Source organism: Acinonyx jubatus, chromosome D3 (genome assembly GCF_027475565.1).
Source record: "Acinonyx jubatus isolate Ajub_Pintada_27869175 chromosome D3, VMU_Ajub_asm_v1.0, whole genome shotgun sequence".
NCBI classification, from domain to species: Eukaryota; Metazoa; Chordata; class Mammalia; order Carnivora; family Felidae; genus Acinonyx; species Acinonyx jubatus.
This window is the reverse complement of record NC_069392.1, coordinates 9763089-9784534: the sequence shown is the minus strand read 5'-3', so window position 1 is coordinate 9784534 and position 21446 is coordinate 9763089. Positions and strand designations below refer to the sequence as shown.

At 50.3% G+C, this 21446-nt stretch overlaps 1 protein-coding gene across 10 annotated transcripts in view; it reads left to right on the top strand.

Moving 5' to 3' along the window:
- HECTD4 (HECT domain E3 ubiquitin protein ligase 4) overlaps window positions 1-21446 on the top strand; it is a 189407-nt gene that overhangs the window by 150707 nt on the left and 17254 nt on the right. For all 10 annotated transcript variants that reach the window (XM_027043892.2, XM_053206225.1, XM_027043891.2 and 7 more), the window contains 11 exons: window positions 148-274; window positions 3618-3755; window positions 5204-5340; window positions 7862-8022; window positions 10449-10630; window positions 11808-12013; window positions 12318-12448; window positions 12989-13194; window positions 15023-15202; window positions 17804-19110; window positions 20113-20320. In XM_027043892.2, coding sequence (XP_026899693.1) covers window positions 148-274; window positions 3618-3755; window positions 5204-5340; window positions 7862-8022; window positions 10449-10630; window positions 11808-12013; window positions 12318-12448; window positions 12989-13194; window positions 15023-15202; window positions 17804-19110; window positions 20113-20320 — 2983 coding nt within the window. The remainder of the gene's footprint in view (window positions 1-147; window positions 275-3617; window positions 3756-5203; window positions 5341-7861; window positions 8023-10448; window positions 10631-11807; window positions 12014-12317; window positions 12449-12988; window positions 13195-15022; window positions 15203-17803; window positions 19111-20112; window positions 20321-21446) is intronic.

Genomic DNA, 21446 nt, shown 5'->3' with positions numbered 1-21446 from the left:
ATGCAGTCCGGCTGTTTTCTCCCCTGGCATCTGAGGGGGTGTTTCTGCGACTGGCCTCAGAGGGGGTGAGAGCTGTGCGTCCGGGAGGGGGCTGGTGCCCACCTGAGCTGCTCCTCTTCTGTTGATGCGTTTGCCTTCTCCTTCCAGGAGGACCACTACGCCCTGCTGGTGAAAGCCTGGGAGACCAAGGTGTTTCCTACGATCCGAAGACGCTTCCGCAACGAGGCGGAGCGGAAGTCGGGCCTGGACCAGATAAAGGGTGCCTTGCAACTAGGTGTGGTGCTTTGCGCTTTCCTCGGGAGCCACTCGTGACTTGAAGAGACGTGCTTAGATGAAAGTAGATGTAAATCAGGAAAGGGGGGCTCGCCTGAAGTCAGGCCAGACCTAACCGGGTCCTCTACCCGTGCCTTTACTGAACTCTGCGGTCGCCGGCTTTCCTTGCCAGGCTTTTCTTTGCTTGTCCACGTAACTGTGTACGTGGGGGCGTCGATAGGCCGCTGAAATGGAAGTGAAATGGTCATACCGGGAAGTTGATGGCCAAATGCTGTGGGTGGCTCTCCAGGCGCAGCTATGCCATTTACTGTCCCTACGACCTCAGGAAAGCTACTTCACCTTTCTGGGCTTTCCTCACCTTTGAGAGGGAACCAGTGGTGGTTACCACCACCTCATCTGTGTATGAGACTTAACTGCCTTATACAGATAAAGCTCCTCCAAAGGCCGCGTCCAGGACATAGGAAGCATTCGGTTCGTATGGTTCCAGATGCCACCGTGATGGGGGCGATGGGCATTTTTCTCCCGCTGGCACAGTTCATCCAGCAAAGAATAATGCAGAGCTTGACCCCAGACAGTGAGTCTTGAGTACAGGTAGCTAATTTCTCTTCAGTTTTCCTCGTCTTGTGAAGTACCTGCTTTTTCCCCCCAACATGGAGGCCCGGGGCAGGGGTGGGGGGGTGGGTGTAAGAAGTTTCATTTTTGTCCTATGTGAGCAGCTTTGCTCCTCTTTTAACTTGTTCTGAGACTAGGACCCAATAAAGATACCCCCCCACCCCACCCCCCACCAAGACCTTTATTTTTTGGCCATTTTATAGGCTGAGTCCCAGATTTCCAGTGATTTCTTTTTTCCCATATTGGCACCAGGGCTAATCAGTTATGTGTACAGCTGTGGCTTTGTTTTTATTTACTTATTTCCTTAATGCTTTCTATCCCCAAAGCTAAGATCTTGTTTAGACGTAACCTTAGCCATACCTCCTGTGACCTGGTGGGATTGCTGCCGACCCAGTTCCAGGGCAGATGGTATTCTCCTCTTCTGTCAAGAGTTTCAGGCAGAGGGAGCAACATTGGAAAGACGCTCAGTGGGGGTGAGCTTGGGTGATTGGGGGACCAGCAAAAAGGCCAGGCAGCAGGTGTGGCCGAAGAGGAGAGCACGAGGGAGGGGCAGGGACACGCGTTGGGTGCGTGAGGACTGTGGATTTTATTCTGTGTGAGACAGAAGCTGTTGGGAGGTGGTAAGCAAATGAGCCACGTAATGCGATGTAGTCGATCCCAGAGATAAGAAGAGAGTTTTTCTTCCGCATTCATCCTCAACATCTGAGCGAAATGCCCTTTTGTGTTCTGCCAGAGTGCAGAACACATCCTCTGCTCAGACAGCTCGGTGCCAGATTTCGTCGCTGCCCACCTGGGAGCACGCGGGCAGCCATTCAGAGGTGGGAGGGCTTTATTCTAGCGGCTTTTATTCAGCCATTAATTCATCACTTACCCATCCCCACATTCAGCAAGCGACTCCCAGGCATCGGGCCCCTGGCTGGGGAATCAAGAAAGCCTCTGGGAACAAGACGGAGAGGGTCCCCTCTCTCACCGCGTATATCCCAGGGGGCAGCAGCAGACGACATGTGGTCAGGGCTGGGCGGTAGATCAGGAGGCCCCAGCATGTGTAGGTAGGGCAGCCCGATGCAGCGTGGCTTCTCTACCTGGTGTTTAAGCGGAGATCTGGAGCTAACTCGCCACCAGCAGGCTGACCGTGAAAAACGTGAAGCGCCGTTTGTCGGGGGGGGGGACTGGTACTTCCTGCTGTTGGGAGAGTAAGAAAGGGGGAAAGAATTCACGGTATGCAAATGGAAAGCTCTTATGTATGATCATTGGTTGCTGTGCCTTTATTCTGACGAGGTTCTGCTTCAACTTGGATACCTTTTCTTTCGCCCTTTGGTGCCGGAGCCATCCCTGGTGTCTGTGGCCGAGTGTGCCTTCTCCGCTCCCAGTTCGGTTAGGGGGAAGTTTAGACAGCACAGCAGAAAATGTGATCATCCAAAGGCGGCCCCTGGACCAGAGGCTCCCCCGGAAGTACCTCTGGCTCCTGAGGCGGCATCCTGCCAAGGTGTTCTCTCGGGTTCCATCCGTGTGGCCATGACTAGTCGTATGAACTATATCAATCCAAACATAAAAGATTTACCTTTTGAACATACCCTCCTTCAGTGTAGCAGTGGCAGAAGTGAAAAGGAGGGGTGCGGAGGGCTCGTGGTCCCCGAAGGACCACCTCTGTGCGGTGCATCCGCCTCCTGTTGTCAGGTCCCCGAGGAAGGTTAGTGGAACGACCCCCGCACCGAGCGTGATTGAGCTCGGCATTCTCCCCGTGTTCCCGAACTCCTGCTTAGTAGACAGCAGAGGATTTCTTTTCTTCTCTCCCCCTTCCCTTTGGAAAATGTGGCCAAGATTATTTTTCCGCAGTCTTCCAGTGTCAGGCCACGTTTCTGGCTTCTTCTGACAATTCTTTCTCTCAGCATCCTTCTCTAATTGCAGCCTCCTCAACTGTGCTCAGAAAATTGTGCCTTTTCCCTACAGCAAGGCTGGCAAATAAAGGAGTAGGAGGCGAGTGTGATGGAAATAAGCCTTGTGCGAAGGCAGATGTGTCCACACCCGTATCTGTACCCACACTTCCTGAGCCGCGTGCGAGCTACGGCGGCAACAGCAGACGGAGATACTGTACCCGCCTCTCTGTGCTCCCCGCGGTGCCATCTCACCAGGGCTTTGGAGACTTGTGGGCTGGGTGTATTAATTAATAGTGGCTGTTTGTGCTGAACATAATGATGTGTTCTCCCTCTGGGAAGGAAGAACAGGGCGACTTCCGGTACTGAGTAGAAGCTGATGTAACTCTTTCGTAAGCAACACGTGTTTGCTGTAGTAAAAATCACACACAGTACAAAAATGAATAAAGTAAGAAAGAAACCTTTTCCTCACTTCCTTCTTACTGTCCGTTTGTCCCGTACTTAGTTCTTAGGTCATCGTGCAGCCATGCCCTTTGTGTCCGATCACTTTTAACCGCTCTGTATTGATAAATGATCTTGTTATTCCTACTTTGGGATTTCCCAGCAGTGCCGCAGGAGGTGTTCTTGTATCTTTACACACTCGTGCTTGTGCTTCTGTGGGAGAGATTTGAGAGGTTCCTACAGGCAGGGCAGTGAGCGTTTTAAACTTGCTAGACCCTGCACAGTCACCTTCCTCAGAAGGCTCTGTACCCCCCACAGACGGTGTTGGGGAGATTCTCTCGGTATCAGTCAGTGTCATGGTTGATCTGAAGACCGGGTCCTCTTTGGAGAGTTTCCAGTGTGGTTAATATTTTTTAGGCATGGTGGACATTGCCCGGCAGACGGTCGAATTCCTGTACGAGGAGAACGGTGGCATCCCAAGAGACCTGTATCTTCCCACCATCGAAGACATTAAAGACGAAGCAAACAAGTTCACGATTGATAAAGTTCGAAAAGGTTTTGCTTTCCCTCTTACTTCATCTATGAAACTGTGTGTGGAATGAGAAGTTGGGTTTTCGCTCGGCCTCAGCTGGCCTCCTGTACATGTCCCAAACTCACCGACCTGTGCAGTCAGATGGCGCACTTATGCAGAGGGGGATATGGGACGTGGGTGGAGGGTTCCAGGTAGGCCTGGTTAGATCATGGCTGCTGAGCTAATTAACCAGGAATGTGTGGTTGCCCTGCGCTTTTTAGAATTTTAACAGAATGTGTTTGTTCCTTTGATTAAACATCTGTTGCAGATTTTGAGGAACTGAAAATCCAGAAAAGCACAGACAAAAATTGAAACCACTCATTATTAGCCTTTCATAAAAATATCAGAGTATCAGGGACAGGGGCAGAAGTGTATATTTGCTTTTCTTTTTTTCTCTTTTTTAGGTATAATTCACATACCATAAAGCTCACCCTTCTACAGTATTCAGTTTTTAATATACTCACAAAGTTGTACAACCACCAAACCATTACCTCTAATCCCACAACATTTTCATCCTCCAGAAAGAAGTCCTGTCCTCCACCATTTCCCACGTCTCCTTCCCCTGAGCCCCATTAATTTACTTTCTGTCTCTCTAGATTTACCTCTTCTGGACATTTCCTATAAATGGAGTCCTACAGCATGTGGTCTTTTGTATCTGGCCTCTTTCATATAGCACAGTTCAAGATTCATCCATGTTGTAGCATGTGTTAGTACTTTATTCCTTTTTATGGCAAAATGATATTCCATTGTATGGATAATACCCCATTTTTTAAAATCATTCATCAGATGTTGGACACCTGGGTTGTTTCTAACTTTTGGCTTTTATGAGTAATGAATGCTACTGTGAACCTTGGCGTTCAGGTTTTTTGTTTTTGGTTTTTTGGTATTTTTTCCAGACCTATGTTTTCATTTTCCTTGGGTACATATGTGGGAGTGGGATTGCTGGGTCATAGAATAAGTTGAACTTTTTGACTTCTGGATGGTTTTCCAAAGTGATTGCAGCATTTTACATTCCCACCAGAAATGTATAAGGGTTCCAATCTCTTCACATCTTGCCAACACTTACTATTGTCTTTTTTTTTTTAATTACAGCCATCCTAGTGGATGTGGAGTGGTACCTCATTGTGGCTCTGACTTCTGTTTCCCTAATTCTAATGGAAAATCTTTCCATGCGTATCTTTCACTTTTCCTTAGAGGAAGGTTTATTCAAATCCTTTGCCGATTTTTTGGTCGGCTTCTTTGCTTTTTATTATGAGAGCTCTTACAGCATTTAGTTGTGTAATTTTTCAGACCGAGCTTTGTCCCTTTTTTAGTTGCAACCAAACCGAGGTATTGTTGGATGCTGTAGCGCTGTTTTAGGCCCTGAAATACAGGATCCCAAGATGACAATGGTATTTGCTTCTGAAGAAACTTCTTCCTCTGCCCTCCTCAGGTCTCACGGTGGTGACCCGCTCTCCAGACAGCAACAACGTAGCCAGCAGTACTGTGGGAACTGCTCTGCCCAAGTTCGCCATCCGAGGGATGCTGAAAACCTTTGGGCTTCATGGAGTCGTGTTAGATGTTGATTCAGTGAGTAAAACAGCCTTTCGAATACACGGAGACTTTCGTGTCCAGACTCCAGGTGCCTTAAAAAGCAGTCACGTAGATGGATTACTCCCCAACTAGGGATGAAGAAAGCAGGCCGAGTGCTCACACCAGCAGTTTGCCCGAGGTTTTCTCGAGGGCCCGGATCCGGGGATCAGGGCTGATAGATGATAAGCTCTTAACACTCAGCACTGTCAGCGCCTTCAGACCACACTGCCTCCGCCATTATTTTCCGTCAGCCGTGTTCAGACCGTCCCTACATTATACCTGCCCAAGTTCCAAGGGAAAACTCTCCCGCTGTCCTTGAGGAATGGGTGATCTGTCATTGTCGTGACTGTTACAGACACAAGTCAAAGAAATAGTTTTATGACTCTGATCACGTCATCTCACTGGTCCTCTCAGCCTCAGCTTCCCGATATGTAACATGGATCTATTAAATCCATGGGGCAGGGGTGGGGGGACGCGGGTGGGGAAGAAGGAACAGAAGATGCATGAGGGCAAAGCCAAAGCTTTCTTTTGAAAACAAGGTCCTGTGTGAAAGCGATGACCGTGTTTCTGAGGTTGCATGCACGTGCTGACACTGGAGAAGTTTCCCATGCGAGAAAACTGATGAATGCCGGTAGTTTGAGCCTAAGAGTCTGGTGAAAAAAAAAAAAAAAGGATCTGTCACTATGAACATAGACTAGAATCTATCTAGATAGAGATGCAGATACAGACACTGGTAATGTTAGGTACCACTAATGCTTGGAAATGGAAAATTTTACATCTTTTACTGACTCCATTGTACTTCAACTTAATTTTGAATCATTAAATTTTTAAGAGAGGCTATCTGACTGGTGGTTTACTAGGGTGAACTTCAGAAATTTCCAGGGGTGCCTGGGTGGCTCAGGCAGTTAAGCATCTGACTTGGGCTCAGGTCATGATTTCATGGCTCAGGACCTGGAGCCCCGCATCAGGCTCTGTGCTGACAGCTCAGAGCCTGGAGCCTGCTTTGGATTCTGTGTCTCCCTTTCTCTCTGCCCCTTCCCTGCTCACGCTCGCTCTCTCCCTCTCTGCCCCTCTCCTGCCTGTGCGTGCGCGCTCTCTCTCTCTCTCTCTCTCAAAGATAAACATTTTAAAAAGGTAGGAAATTCCATTGGTGATACTGTTAATGTCCCACTGCCTTCTGATACACATTTCTGATCCTAGTTATCAGAAAGTACATAACTGACACTGGCTTTTAGCAACTGGAAATGTGTACAAGTAAAAATTTAGAAAAATAGAAATTTCTTTAAAATAATAATTGTTATTGGGGTGCTGGGTGGCTCAGTCGGTTGAGCGTCTGACTTCGGCTCAGGTCATGATCTCACAGTGTGTGAGTTCGAGCCCCGCGTCAGGCTCTGTGCTGACGACTCAGAGCCTGGAGCCTGCTTCGGATTCTGTGTCTCCCTCTCTCTCTGCCCCTCCCCTGCTCACACTCTGTCTCTCTCTGTCTCTCAATAATAAATAAACATTAAAAATTTTTTTAAATAAAAAAAATTATTATTTCTCCAGTAGTTTGATTCTTTTTGTTTCAGTAATCCTAAATAAAAATGTTTGTATTTGAATCCAAAATGTATATGCATGAGTTAGCTCTTTTATTGCAGGAAAATAAAAAGTAATCAGGTTCCCTGCTTTTACAAAATTACTAACCTAAGAACAATGAACGTAAAATAATATGTACTGACTTATTACTGAACTATAGCACTGTTGTGTTTAAATCTCTATCTCATGGGGCGCCTAGCTGCCTCAGTTGGTGGAGCTGCAGCTCTTCATCTTGGGGTTGTAAGTTCGAGCCCCACGTTGGGTATAGAGGTTACTTGAAAAGTAAAAGCTAAAGGGGTGCTGGGGTGGCTCAGTTAAGGGTCCAAGTCTTGATTTCGGCTCAGGTCATGATCTCACAGATTGTGGGTTCGAGTCCCACATTGGGCTCTGCACTGATAATGTGAAGCCTTCTTGGAATTCTCTCTTTCAAAATAAATAAAGTAAAAAAAAAAAAAAAAAGGATCTAAATTCATTTCTAACTCATGAATACATACCAGTTAAAATTTTAAAACTGGTATGAAAAACCTAAACACACTATCAATCAGTACTAACCATATATCTTTGAACTTCTAGACTCAATCAGTGACATCAAACTAACATTTATGACTACAAAACTTTGGGTTTTTTTTTTTTTAATTCTTTTTCAATGTTTATTTTATTGAGAGAGACAGAATGCAAGCAGGAGAGGGGCAGAGAGAGAGGGAGACACAAAATCCAAGCAGGCTCCAGGCTCTGAGCTGTCAACACAGAGCCCGACGCAGGGCTCGAACTCACAGACCGCAAGATCACGACCTGAGTCGAAGTTGGACGCTTAACCGGCCAAGCCACCCAGGCACCCCAAAACTTTGGTTTTATATATAATACACATACGTGTATTTTAAAACTTGGAGGGGAAAGGTCAGTGTCCAAAGAGTCCAATAGATATTTCCTTTAACTATTGTAGGTAAACGAATTGGTGCAGGTAGAAACATACCTCCGAAGTGAAGGTGTGCTGGTCCGGTACTGGTATCCCATTGACATGCTGGAAAGGCCCCCGGCGGGCTACCGAAGGACCGCCACCAACGGGCTGGTCACGCTGGACAATACCAACCTTCAAATTCACAGGTAAAATTGAGCCCTTCTTTCTAGGGGATCACAGAAATTTGCTTACTGTGTTTTACCACATGTACTATTCATTGTTGGCGAGGTTTCCTTCAAAGCTGAGAGAGGGAAGCTATAAAATAACGGCAAAATTGCAGGAGTTGGGAAGAAATGTGGGATCCCGTGTCCTCCAGCCTGTGCCACAGGCGCTTGAGGGGTGGGTGGAGATGGCACGCGTGTGGGAAAGCTGTAAAGAGTAAGGCCAGTCCAGACACCGTGTGAACAGCCAGCTTGTTTCTCGGTGTTCGTTCCTGAGCGCCTGCTTTGTGCCTCACACCGGGCAGAGATCTCCAAGGAAACATGTGCCCGCACTGTGTGGGTTAAAACCCAAAGACCATTTGTCTCTCTCCTCCAGTTCAGACCTTCCGTGCCTTTCCACCTCCCTTGGAGGAGAATTCGCCACTAACCTGCCTCACGAACCCCTCCGGGGCCTCAGAGCCTCCGCTCTCCACATACTTTCCGCCAGCGCTGCTGGCCTTCCCGTGCCTCCTACACAGCCGCTTACATCCTCGGCAGCGCCTCGTGTGTGCTTGTCACTTGGCCTGGGGTGCTTTGCGCAGAACTTTGCACGGGTGTCTCATTCTTGTCATTCAGATCTCAGTACGTCCCCCTTGCCGAGAGAGTTCGCTTTACCATCTGAAGTAAGCGCGGAGCCACGTGTCGTCCTAGCACTGCCTTTCACTTCTCTTCCGGGACCTGAGGTTTTTGCTTGTTTTTAAAATTCATTTCTTGGGTTGTCTCCTCCTCCTAGAACGTGGGGTTCTTAATAGCAGAGACTGATTCTTTGCTAGAGCCCCCGGTGCCGAATGTGGGCCCTGGCTCACATTGTAAACTCGAAGTATCTATTGAAAAGGAGCCCAAAGCATAGGCTTGAGTATCAGTGTGATGCTATTAAAAGCTTTTAAAGCTTTATTTAATCAGTTGTGTTTTTAGCAAATGTCTCTGATAGATGTAATTAAGATGTAAGTTAATGACCTTTGACTAGCAGCTGAGTGAAAAGGCACAGTGCTTTGTAGAGTTTCAGGCAGGCTACAGATGTAGGATGTTTATTCTCAGTATTATGGCTGTGATCTTGGTATTGGGGGAAATAAGAACCATGCTGTATGGGTTCGTTTGATCAGTAAAGTGACTGAAGGGGGCGCCTGAGTGGCTCAGTGGGTTAAGCTTCCGACTTTGGCTCAGGTCACGATCTCACAGTTCATGGGTTCGAGCTCCACATCAGGCCCTGTGCTGACAGCTCCAAGCCTGGAGTGGTCGGTGTCAAACTCTGGCACGAACTGATTACAGACTGGTGCGGATGAGAAAGAAACCACCCAGATGCCACATCTTGGCTGCTTCTTGTTTATCTTCGTAGCTGTGCAAACTCATCAGGTATTCGGTGGCTTCATTCATTGCTGTTGTGCCCAAATCTGAGTTAGGACAGACCAGTGTTAAATTTAGTTCAGCTCAGTGGGCGACACAGAATGAGCCCTGATGCCTCCAAGTGGGTTTTAAACCGACACTTCCTAGAAACAGTAGGGCTGCTTCCAACTTGCTTTTTTAGCTTAGTGCTTAATACCAGGAGACTTTTTAATAATGGCGACTAGCTAAAGAAACACAGGGAGGCTCCCCTACGCTTAGTATTAGATTATTTGCCAAGAGATGGAATTCTAAATGAGACCTGCTTAGTCACTAATCAGCTGTTATTCAAGGTGAATGGCAATGACTTCATAAACTGATGACACAAAAAACGTTCGCGGTGGATATTTTTGAACCGCTTTAGTGAGCTGCAGTTCACATTCCAGATAACTCACCCGTTTAAAGTATACGAGGCAGTGGTATTTAATATAGAGACCGAGGTGTGCGGCCACCAGTGCCATCGATCTTAGAACCTTCTCATAACCCTAGGAAGGAGGCCTGTACCCATGCTCTCCTCTAGCTCAGCTCTGTTCCATTTCAGTGGATTTGCTTGATTCTGGACAATCTGTATAAATGGAATCACATAATATGCAGCCGTTTGTGTCTGCCGTTTTTTCTTCTTGGCAGAATGTCTTCAAGGTTCATCCACGTCGAAGCACGAAGTATTGCATCCCGCTTACTGCTGAGCAGTATTCCACTGTGTGGACTTACCATCCCTCACCTGATGGACAGTGGGATTGTTTCCACGTTTTGGCTGCTAAGAATAATGCTGATGTGGACATGAGTTTCTGTGGGGACCTATATCTTCATTGCTTTTTCCGCGGTGATTTCTGAGTAGAGAAAATCCAAACGTACTTTAACGTGGCTTTTTATTTAAGACCCCAGGGACTGACCTGGCCTACAGAACACAGGGCCAGAGGAGAGGCCTGTGGCCCAGCCCGTGCAGGGGCCGGGGCACCGGCACTCAGCGCCTCTCCCTGCTTTCCCCACAGAGAGCTGCTGCGGTGCGAGGCCGCGCTGGCCAGGCTGTACTGCCGCATGGCCCTGCTCAACATCTTTGCCCCCAAGCTGCCACACTTGTTCACCCGCCTCTTCCACATCCCTGCCATCCGGGACATCACGCTGGAGCATCTGCAGCTGCTGTCCAATCAGCTCCTGGCCCCTCCCCTCCCAGGTGAGCCTCGGCTTTGCCACTGAGCCACTGGCGCAGTCAGCCCAGGGGGGGAAACAGCCCCGAGGGTGAGCCCGGCCCCAGGCAGGAGCCTGGGGTGGTGGGGTGGTGGTGAGGTACTCGCCCGCCGCGTGGCACGGTGCCTTCGGACTCGTGGAGGTAAGTGGCCCTGAAGAGTCCCAGTGACCCTGGCAGTGTTTTCTCACTCTGAAAAGTGCAAGTGTGCTACATGACGTATTGAGTCCTTGCTTTATTAAGCATTCATAGAGCTTCCCAAACAAACTGTGGATCAAGGAAAATTTAGCATTATTTGGGAAATCCCGTCACTGCACCATTGCCGCAGACGTTCTCTCTGGCGTTATTCAAAAAGGAAAATGCTCCTGTTACCGAGCTCCTGCACGGCACACCCGAGTGGTTTGTTGTGACTTCGGGTGGAGCCATTTTGATGGCCCAGGTTGTGTGTATCTGCTGGCCTTAGGGCCCTTGGCCAGTCCCGATGCTGTGTGTTGGTTCCCCCAGTGAACGCTAAGCGATGGATCCGCTTAGCCCAGTCCAAGACTGAGGAGTCCCTGCATCTTTCCCGGCACCTCAGCCTCCGCCTGCTCCCCTCGACCTCCCGGCATCTGAGATAGGAGCAAGGCGTGAGAGGGCGGATGGCACTCGAGGCCTGATGGCACCTCCCAGCTGTGGGGTCCCGGCCATGTGTGTGTGCTGGGGTCCCCTGGCCTACCCCAAGAATTCAGAAGCTCCAAAACATACCCAGAAAGCTTTAAAATGTATGTGGAAGAAGCTCTGCCCTGATGGCCTAACACGCGCCTTACAGACTCCCTTAGCGGCTCCTTGGGGCCTCCAGGACGGGCCAGGGCACGCCAGTAGGTCAGGCTGTGGGAATCCCTGCATCGAAGCTGCTCTACTTGTGTTTGATAGACTTGGGTCTCCACTTAAGATTTTATTTTAGGAATTGGTTTTGTTGCTTAAAAGAAAGCAAAACTATAGACCACTGACGTGAAATCCCCCGCCGGCCTGCGGGATCTGATCGGCAACATCTTAGCCGAGGTGCCGGGTCCGAGCTGTCCCGGCCTGGCTACCTGGACGGGTGGCTGGTCGGTTCCCAGGCTCTCCCTGGGAGCCATGGGCCGCTGCGGTCCTGGGGAACTTAGGTCTTCTTTCCTGGCCCCAGATGGCACCATCAGCTCCAGCTCCATCCTCCTGGCACAGTCCCTGCAGCACTGCGTGCGCTCCCAGAACTGCTCGGCCACAGACCTCTTCTACCAGGGCAGCTCCCACACAGTGAGAGAGTGGCTCAGCGTGGCCATCACCCGGACCCTGCACCAGGGCGAGGAGAGCCTGTTGGAGCTGACGAAACAGCTCTGCTCTTTCCTGCAGGTACCGGTCTGACACTCAACTCTCCCTGAACCTGGGTTGTCACCTTTCATCGGAAGGCTTATTGGTTTGCTGAGAATGACCCTCTCGCTTCCCCAACCGCCCCCGCCTTCCGAACCAGTCTCCTTTCCCTCGAGGCTTTCCCGCCTGGTCCCGTCTGCATTGGCCTTTGCCCCAGGTGGCTTTCTGGTCCTCCTGAGCCTGTGACCACGCATGCGTTGTTGGCCCTGCCCCTTGCCTGGGAGTTGGGAGGTGAAATGCTCCCCTGTGGGTACCCTGTGCCTTTCCTGGTTAAATGTCTCTGCAGACAGCCCCGGAGCAGTTCCCCTCCGAAGAGTTCCCCATCTCAGAGTCCAAAGTCAACATGGATGTTAACTTCCCCGGGGCGGCTTTCGTCGTGGTGTCGTGCAAAGAAAGTCAGTCTGGATTCCGCAAAGAGTAAGTTGCCCCTTCTCCGGGAGAGGTGACGGGAGAGAAGAGAAAAATGGATTCTGGTGAAATGGACAGAAGAAAAACTCAGATTGTTTTTATTGTTTAATGCGTACTATATTTGAAAATAATCTATAGTTCTTTCCATATTTCTGTGTTTTGGAAATTAGTCTTTATGAAGAACGACCTTCTAAAATATGGTGGGAATGGGGGCACCCGGGTGGCTCAGTCGGTTAAGCATCCGACTTTGGCTAATGTCATGAGCTCACGGTTTGTGGGTTTGAGCCCCACGCCGGGCCCTGTGCTGACAACTCGGAGCCCGGAGCCTTCTTCGGATTGTTCTCCCTCTCTCTGCCCCTCCCCCACTCACACCTCTGTCTCTCTTTCTCTCAAAAATAAATAAACATTAAAAAAAAAATTTTTAATGGTGGGAATGACTCACAAATGCCCGATCCTGACCCTCCTTCTGGGGCCGAGTCTGCTCCCCATCCCTGGCACGTGCGCCCGGACCCCGCTGACTCTCCTCCCTTCCTCTCCTCCACTCCTCAGCTCCTCCCTGTACAAGGCGCCATGGGCACGGGTGCTCGTCTACGGGCTTGGCCACAAAGTCAAGCGGAACGGCCAGCTAAACCTGATCGAGGCCGTGTGTTATCCGAGGGATGCATCTCCGGCCAACACCGGCCTCACGCCGCCGCCTACCGCCAACCAGTACCCCTCTGTGATCCTGTCCACGGACAAGGTCCACATCAAACTGGGTAGGTCTCTGAATTAGCTCTTGGTGATCAGCACAGCTTGAGGTTACTCTCTGCTCTCTTTCTCTTCGAAGATAGAAAGGATTTTGTACCTTGCTGTGTTCCAGTGCCCAGTCCGTAAAGAGCAGAAGCGCTTGGGATAGTGTATTTTAGGGACAGGAGGTGAAGGGAGCACCCTTCCTGCCCAGGGAGGACCTGCACCTGCTGCCTGGACCTCAGTGGACAGTTCCTTTCTTATCGCCAGTGGATGCTCTTTAGAGTGACGGGAACAGAGCAGCCTTGTGATTTAGCTGCAATACTCCCAGCTGCGTTTCTCAAGTTCTCCGTGAAAACAAATTCTCTCCGGTGCGAGTGGCTCCCCTGGGGTTCAGGCCACAGTGAGCGTCTGCTCCCCGCCCCCCAGTCTAAGCGGTGAACCGCCTGGTGGGAGGCCTAGTTGGTGTTGTCTCCCCAGCATTCTTTGCTAAGCCTGCATGGTTTTAGGTTGAGGTGAGGCTAAACCTGTGTCCTGGGGCCAGCTGACTGTCCGGAGCAGACACACAGAGGAAAGGACAACCTGGTCACAGACTTCCACCTCACTTCCTCATCACGTTTGATAAGAAAAGACGGACGTGTGTTTGTTAGACACGATGAAATGTATTAGAGGGGTGCCCAGCTGGCTCAGTTGATTGAGCATCCAACTGTTGATTTTGGCTCAGGTTATGATACCAGGGTCGTAGGATCGGGCCTCACATCAGGCTCTGTGCTGAGAGTGGAGCCTGCTGAAGATATTCTCTCTCTCTCTCTCTCTCTGCTCCCTCCCCTGCTCATTCTCTCTCTCTCTCTCTCTCTCTCTCTCTCTCTCTCTCTCTCTCTCCCCCTAAAAAAAAAAAAAAAAGGCAGGGGGTTGGGGCGGGGCCTTCGGCTTTTCCACAGCCCCTGTCCTTGTGTCTCTATGGAATGAAACAAAAGGAGACTACTTAAGTGATTTGGTTATTGCTAAACAACTTTATGATCTCATTTTATTAGAACCGATTTTTTCATCGCGTTTTGCCTATACTGTTTTTTAAACTTTATAATTGTAAAACAGAAGTTCTCTATCTTCTCATTCCCCAGTGATCACTATATAAACATTCACCCCTAAGTGCAGGCCAGTCACTATGGTTCCTTCTGAACTTGTCCAGAGATCTCCAGGCCCCTGGCGCCCTGACTTCTGTCTGGTCAGGACTTGTAGCGGGCCTTGGGGTACGGTGCAGGATACAAGGGGGGGATCAGACCTCAGGGCCTTTTTCCTCTCACTGTTGCGTCTCAGGCCAGATTCAGGCCACGGCAGTGACATAGGGTAATAAGAGAATATCAAAGCCCAAGGCCCTGGTAGTGCTAGTCTGGGGCACCCCTAGCTGGTCCGCTCTGTAACTTAATTATAAGCTTAATGGTCTCACAGGATTGCAGCCACACCAAACGGCTGAGTATTTCTTTACCAAAATGGGAATGTTCCAATGAAGCACCTTTAGAGTCTGACTTAGTATTTCCATGCTGGGTCGTTCGGCTGGTGGGTGTCTAACCAGCTGGGGAGTGTCTCCTTCCCTGTTCTCGTTGCTGCCCTTTGTCCCGTTGTTGTACCAACAAATGGACTCCTCGGAGGGATGGCCTCTGGCTCCTCCTGCACCTGCAGCTGATGGTCTGGAATGGGGGGGGGGGGCGGGGGTTACGTTTCTTTTCCCCTCCAACAGATGAGCAGGTGGGCTTTCCGGCCCTGTTCTTCCACGCACACCTGGTGGGTCCTTTTCTTAGGTTTATTTTGGCTTCAGTGCTGCCAATTATGAGCCTTTCTCCTTGGCCCCTCTTCCAGGGGTGTCTCCACCGCCCGGAGCCGTGCTGGTATTGCATTCTTTGCCTCTGGAGTTCCCTCTGGCCATGGCCTTCGCGGAGCAGCTGCTGTCCTGGAGATTAGAGGATAGTGAAGGGAGATCCGAAGATGAGCCCGACACCATCCCAACATCTGTCCTCCTACAAGTGGTGGAGCTGCTGGGTAAGGCCTCCCTCCCCCCCCCCCAGGATCGGGCCTGGGCGAGCTGGCTCAGTGCCAAAGGGAGGGGCTTGCACGCTGGTGGCCTCTTGTCAGGTTGCAGTCATTGGAAGAGGGCTTGCAGAGTGGACAGTAGGGTATAGCCTAGTCTTCTAAACACGTGACGTGCGGGGTGTTTTCATTATTTTGAGGGGCAGCAACTAACCGTGAAAATAAGATTAATTTTACCATACTTCATTGTAAAACCCAAGTATGTGCCATTTTTGTAACTTTGGAGGTAAAAGGTGGTATGGAAGTGAATGACATTGCAAAATCAAACATCATGACTTCCTAGTTCCAGAAAGGTTGAAAAGGGGTTGCATTTTGGGGCGCCTGGGTGGCTCACTTAAGCATTCGACTTTGGCTCAGGTCATGATCTCACGGTCCATGAGTTTGAGCCCCGCATCAGGGGCTCTGTGCTGACAGCTCGGAGCCTGGAGTCTGCTTCGGATTCTGTGTGTGTCTCTCTCTCTCTGCCCCTCCCCTGCTTGTGCTCTGTGTCTCTCTCTCTCAAAAATAGATAAACATGAAAAAACGTTTTTTTAAAGGGGGGGTTGCATTTTGGCAAAACTCATAGAATGGTAAACTTTAGAGTTTTACATTTTACCATGTGTAAATTTACCTCAAATTCTAAATAAATATTGAACTTCATTAATGATATGGCTGCTTAAGTGTTCAGGGATAAAACAGACTGATGTTTGCAACTTAATTTGAAATAATCAAATCCTAAGATAAGTTTCTGGATGAATAGATAGGTAGAAAGGTACATAAGAGCAAATTCAGCAAAATGGTAATGGGAGAACCCAGGTGGTGGGCGTACGGGCATTCACTGTGTAAGTAGTTCAGCCTCCCCATGTATTTGAAATTTTTTTATCATAAAATGTTTGACGGGAAATGATATTGCAGACTTAAATGCCCTCAGGGGTCAGACAGATGACGTAAATGGGGGAAATAGAAGGAAAGTGGGCCCGGGCACCTCATGTTCCATCAGACAATCACTGAGCCCTGCCACTCATTGCTGCATTATTTCAAAAACCGGTAATGCAGATGTTGATGTGAATTTTCCAGTTTTTGTATGTTGGCAATGAAATCAAATTCCTTAAAATACACTGGGTGAGGGATCAGGGAAGGTGAGTGGGGAACCACTGTAGGAAGGAAATGTCTGTGACCAGCCTCCACTCACTGGCCATTTGCAGTCTTGGCAGAGAAGAATTCTCTCCAACACTGTCCTCTTATATAAATGGCAAACAGCAGAGGAAGGACAATGGAAGGACGTCACATGAGCATCTGAGGGTGACCTTTGTTCTCTTGAATGGCTTCATGAGTGCCCACATGGCATGACAACCCTGAGTTCATTTCCAATTAAAGTTACGAAATGGATGCCTGGGTGGCTCAGTCGGTTAAGGGTCCAACTCCTGATTTTGGCTCAGGTCATAATCTCACAGTTCATGAGTTCAAACCCCGCGTTGGGCTCTGCGCTGTGAGCGCAGAGATTCTTTTCTCTCCCTCTCTCTCTGCCTGTCCCCAGCTTGTGCCCTCCCTCTCAAAAATACATAAACAAACTTAAAATAGTTACAAAACAGCATCTCCTCTAAGAGATCAGGCAGTTTAATCCCCTCCCCTTATAGGTGCTGAGCCTGATTGGAGACTCTTGATAAGTCAGCTGACCTGGCCCTTGGGGCTCCGTGCCCACAGCATGAGTGTGTGAATTTAAGATACACATCTGGCACAAAGGGATCTTGATAGAAACCTGTGACCCATCTTGTCCTAGACAAATTTCCTGAACTTCAGTCCTTGTCATGCCTTCTTTGTGTGATTTCCACCATGTCTGTGAATCATGTTTGTCAGCGTTTATTGATTTTCTGGCAATCAGCTCTTTTCTCTTTTTTTTTTTAAACTTTAAGGGGAGTTTTATGTTGCTACTTTAAGTGGAAAATTAGTATCTCTTGCTATAACCAGAAGGTTAGAGATAAAAATGGTTACTGTTAGGAAATTCTGACTGTTGCTGCCTGTCAGAGGCTCTGGGTCTGTGGCCCACTGTCTGTCAAGGATATATATATATATATATATATATCATGATATATATATAATATATACACGAGCTCACAGTAAGGCTTTCTTGTTGAAAAAACCAGGGCTGGAAGAGGAGTTAGGATACCTTGTCAGTGTGGATTTCTGTGCTAGCTGATAAAATTGGATGGTGTGCCCCCCAGAGTAAGCGTCTCATGGTTTGGGAAGTCCTGTTCTCGTGACTTGTCACTAACTCACTTGATAACCTTATGAGAAAGAAAATGACTTTTTTTTGGTGTGAGCCATAGACGCCGGCTCTGCACGATCGTGTGGCACGGGGGTTAAGGCCGCAGGCTCTGGGGCCAGCCGGCCAGGCTTCAGCTCTTGGAGCCTCTGCTTCTGCTTCATGTGTGAGATGGGGGTGAGTAGCGTAGGTCCTGCCTCTCTCGAGGTTGCCGGGAGGGCGGAGTGCGTCACGTGGCCGGGAACAGTCCCTAGTACAGAATCGGGGCCGTACAAGTGACCGCTGCTGTTACTGTTTTATATTTGCGTCAGGAAACTTCCTGTGGACCACGGACATGGCGGCCTGTGTGAAGGAGCTTGTTTTCCATCTTCTGGCGGAGCTGCTGCGCACGGTGCATGCCCTGGAGCAGAGGAAGCACCCTGCTGGCCTGTCCTCGTCCATCGCCCTCCAGCTGAACCCCTGTCTGGCCATGCTGATGGCCCTGCAGTCGGAGCTCCATAAGCTGTATGACGAGGAGACCCAGAGCTGGGTCTCGGGCGGCACCTGCGGAGGCTCCGGGGCGGTGGCGGCCGCGGACCACGGCAGGTTCTCCACCTACTTTCACGCGCTCATGGAAGGCTGCCTGGCGGTGGCTGAAGTGACTCTGCCCACGAACATGAGTGTCACGGCCAGTGGGGTGCCCTCAACGACTGCCCCCAATCTCAGCGACTCCTCGTCCTCCTCGTCCTCCTCCCCGGGACAGACGCCACAGAGCCCCAGCCTCCTGTCTAAGAGGAAAAAAGTCAAGATGAAGCGGGAAAAGGCCTCCTCCTCTGGGAAGCGCCAGTCCTCGCGCTCAGTGGAGTCCGACTCCGCCATGCTCAGCATCGGGGGCAGCAAGCCCGAGGACATGCTGTGGTTTCATCGAGCCCTCACCCTGCTCATCATTCTCCGGCACCTCACCAGGAAGGACCCGCAGGGCCTGGGCGTGACGAGCGACGCCATCGCCGACGCCTGCCAGGCGCTGGTGGGCCCCACCGCCCACAGCCGCCTGCTGGTCATCTCTGGGATCCCCACCCACCTGGACGAGGGCATCGTCAGAGGTGCTATCCGCAAGGCCTGCAATGCCCACGGCGGGGTCTTCAAAGACGAGATCTACATCCCCCTGCAGGACGAAGACCCCAGGAAGCCGAAGGACAAGGCCGAGGGCGGCGATGGAAAAGCCGAGGCGGAGAAGACCCTCGGCTTCCCCAGCACAGACAGCCTGGAGGTCAGCACGTCCAGCAGCCTGACCCCTGCCATGAGCGTGAGCGCGTCCGCTTCCACCAGCCAGGCCTCCACCTGCAGCTCCCAGGGCATCTCGCAGACAGTCAGTGACCTCTCCGTGGATCCGCTGCCCTCAGGCCCTGAGCCGCCCATCCCTCCTGGCGTATTGGAGCCCCACGTGGTGTCCAGCCAGGAGAGTCTAGACATTTCCCTGTGCAGCACTGGCAGTCTGGGCAGCCTGGGCAGCCTGGCGGAGCCACTGGACAACGCAGAGACGGCCTCTGTGTCGGACATGGGCTCCGCGTACACGGTCACGTCCCTGGACAACCAGCCCCTCGCAGCACGCCCCATCAAAGGCTTCGCGGTCGTGGAGGTAACGGCGCTCACGCTTCGGCAACCACTGAAATCATGAGCGGCTTGAACCCCCACAAGCCTCTTTAAACCCTCCAATGTCCTTTCCAAGGGATTAACTGCTAGGTGACCCGGGGGCACTTAGGGAGCTCCCTGAAGCGGCTCTTGGAAACCGCAGTGACTTACTATGTTGATTATCTGTGTTTGAGGTCACATCTCTGCGAGTGATGTCAAGTCTGATCTCATGAAGTCCTGCAGTTCTTGCTGAGTGTGGGAGGGAGGCAGAGGGGTCTGAGGGGCCTGCCTTTCCTGGCGGATGGGCTTCATCAAGCGCGATCCAGCTCAGGCCTGCCGGTATAGCTTTGAGTGGCCTTGGGTCGTTGTAAATGTTGCCATTGGCAGGAGGGATCTTCACTGATGAGCGTGAGAACAGACCTGCCGTTCTGCTGGAGAGATTCTGAGTTTCCAGGTCACATTTACACGTCAAGATCCCATCTGCTTCTTGGGCCTCCTTGTCTAGAAATCCCACCTCCTGTGTCTTCCTGCACCCTTGTGTAAGGGGACTCAGGCTCAGAGTAAAACTGTCCTCGCCTCCCTGGACACGGAGAGGAAGGCCCTCAGAAGGAAACATGCCTCACCTTCCTCTTCCAGGGAGCTCTGACAGGAAAGCTCAAGAACCTGGTGGTTGGCTTCTTCCCTGGAATCGCTTCTCTTAATCTATGCACCCTCTGCCTGGGGGCTTTTTCCGAGCCGAGCATGGACTTTAGCTCCCTGGGCATCAGAGTAAAGCCACAGACCTGGCCAGGGAGTAGCGACAGAGATTTCCACTTGAGATGTTCCCTTCCAAGTTAGTGCTATTGGCATGTGGCGGAGACCTTACCAGGAGGAGGCCAGCTAGCAGGGTCAGACCGCACTCACGGCACTGGCACTGAAGACGAGGACAGGGTTTCAGGGAAAGGCGGGAAGGAAAACAAGGCCATTCGTTCCTCTCCTCCAGTGCTGACCCTTTTCTTTGTTCGCACAGATAAGATCCCGAGCCAAGATTGAGAAAATTCGAGCAAGTTTATTTAACAACAATGACTTGATCGGTTTGTCAAGTTTGGACGGTGAAGATGAATTGATGGAGATGTCAACGGAGGAGATTCTCACTGTATCTGTAGTAAATCAGAGTCTGTTTGATACTCAGGGGAGCCCAGGGCTAGAAGATTATTTCAATGATAAATCAATTAAAGGTGGGTTATGGATGTTTTTCTTAATGAATAGCCTGTTTTTTGAGCAGTTTTAAATTTACAGGAAAAAATGAGCAAAAGTCCTCTCCTCCCTTCTTTGTACCCAATATCCCCTGTTTTTTTTCTAATATCCCCAATTTTTTTTGATGTTGGTTTATTTATTTTTTTTTTAATTTTTTTTGTTTGTTCATTTCTGAAAGAGACAGAGTACAAGCAGGGGTGGGGCGGAGAGAGAGGGGGACACAGAATCTGAAGCAGGCTCCAGGCTCTGAGCTCTCAGCACAGAGCCCGACATGGGGCTTGAACTTACGAACCGCGAGATCGTGACCTGAGCCGAAGTCGGACACTCAACTGACTGAGCCACCCAGGCGCCCCAATGTTGGTTTATTTTTGAAAGAGAGAGAACGTGAGCAGGAGAGGGGCAGAGAGAGAGGGAGACACAGAACCCAAAACAGGCTCCAGGCTCCGAGCTGTCAGCACAGCTTGAACTCACAAACTGTGAGATCGTGACCTGAGCCAAAGTCGGACGCTCAACTGACTGAGCCACCCAGGTGCCCCTCAATATCCCCTATTTTTAACCTCTTACCTGAGAAAGGAACCTTGGGGAGCACCTCTAGGGGTTGGTGATTTGAGAAATGATGTGGAGGGTGTCATGGATTTGGGACAAGAGGTTCTTTGCCCGGCTCACGGCAGTTGTCAGGGTTCTGAGGGCCATCGGGGCACTGCTGCGTTCCAGCCAGGAGACCGCCGGGAGCGGCTGTGCCACGACTCTCTTCGGAATGGACTTGCGTTCAAGTCCCGTTTTGCTTTTTATCTAGCCAGGCTTCCCTCTGTTCAAGTTCAGGTGTATTTATTTTGTTCCGTGCTGTGGAGCTGGAACATACCAAGCACATGTCTGGTGATCGTTTGGTCATTTGCTTGAGGACAGTAAATGTCTCCACCTCTGCTCTAATTCTTGGGGAAGAAACAGTTCCAGCTCCTTATTCACCAAGTCCCACTTTGTCATTCTGACGACTCTTTGGGGTGGACCCTCTGTGGCTTCCCCGCTTCTTTTGTGTCATACGGAGTGTTCATCCAGGACGTGGGCCCCGAGGCCCCGCTGAGCAGAATCTAGCAGCAGACTCCCGTC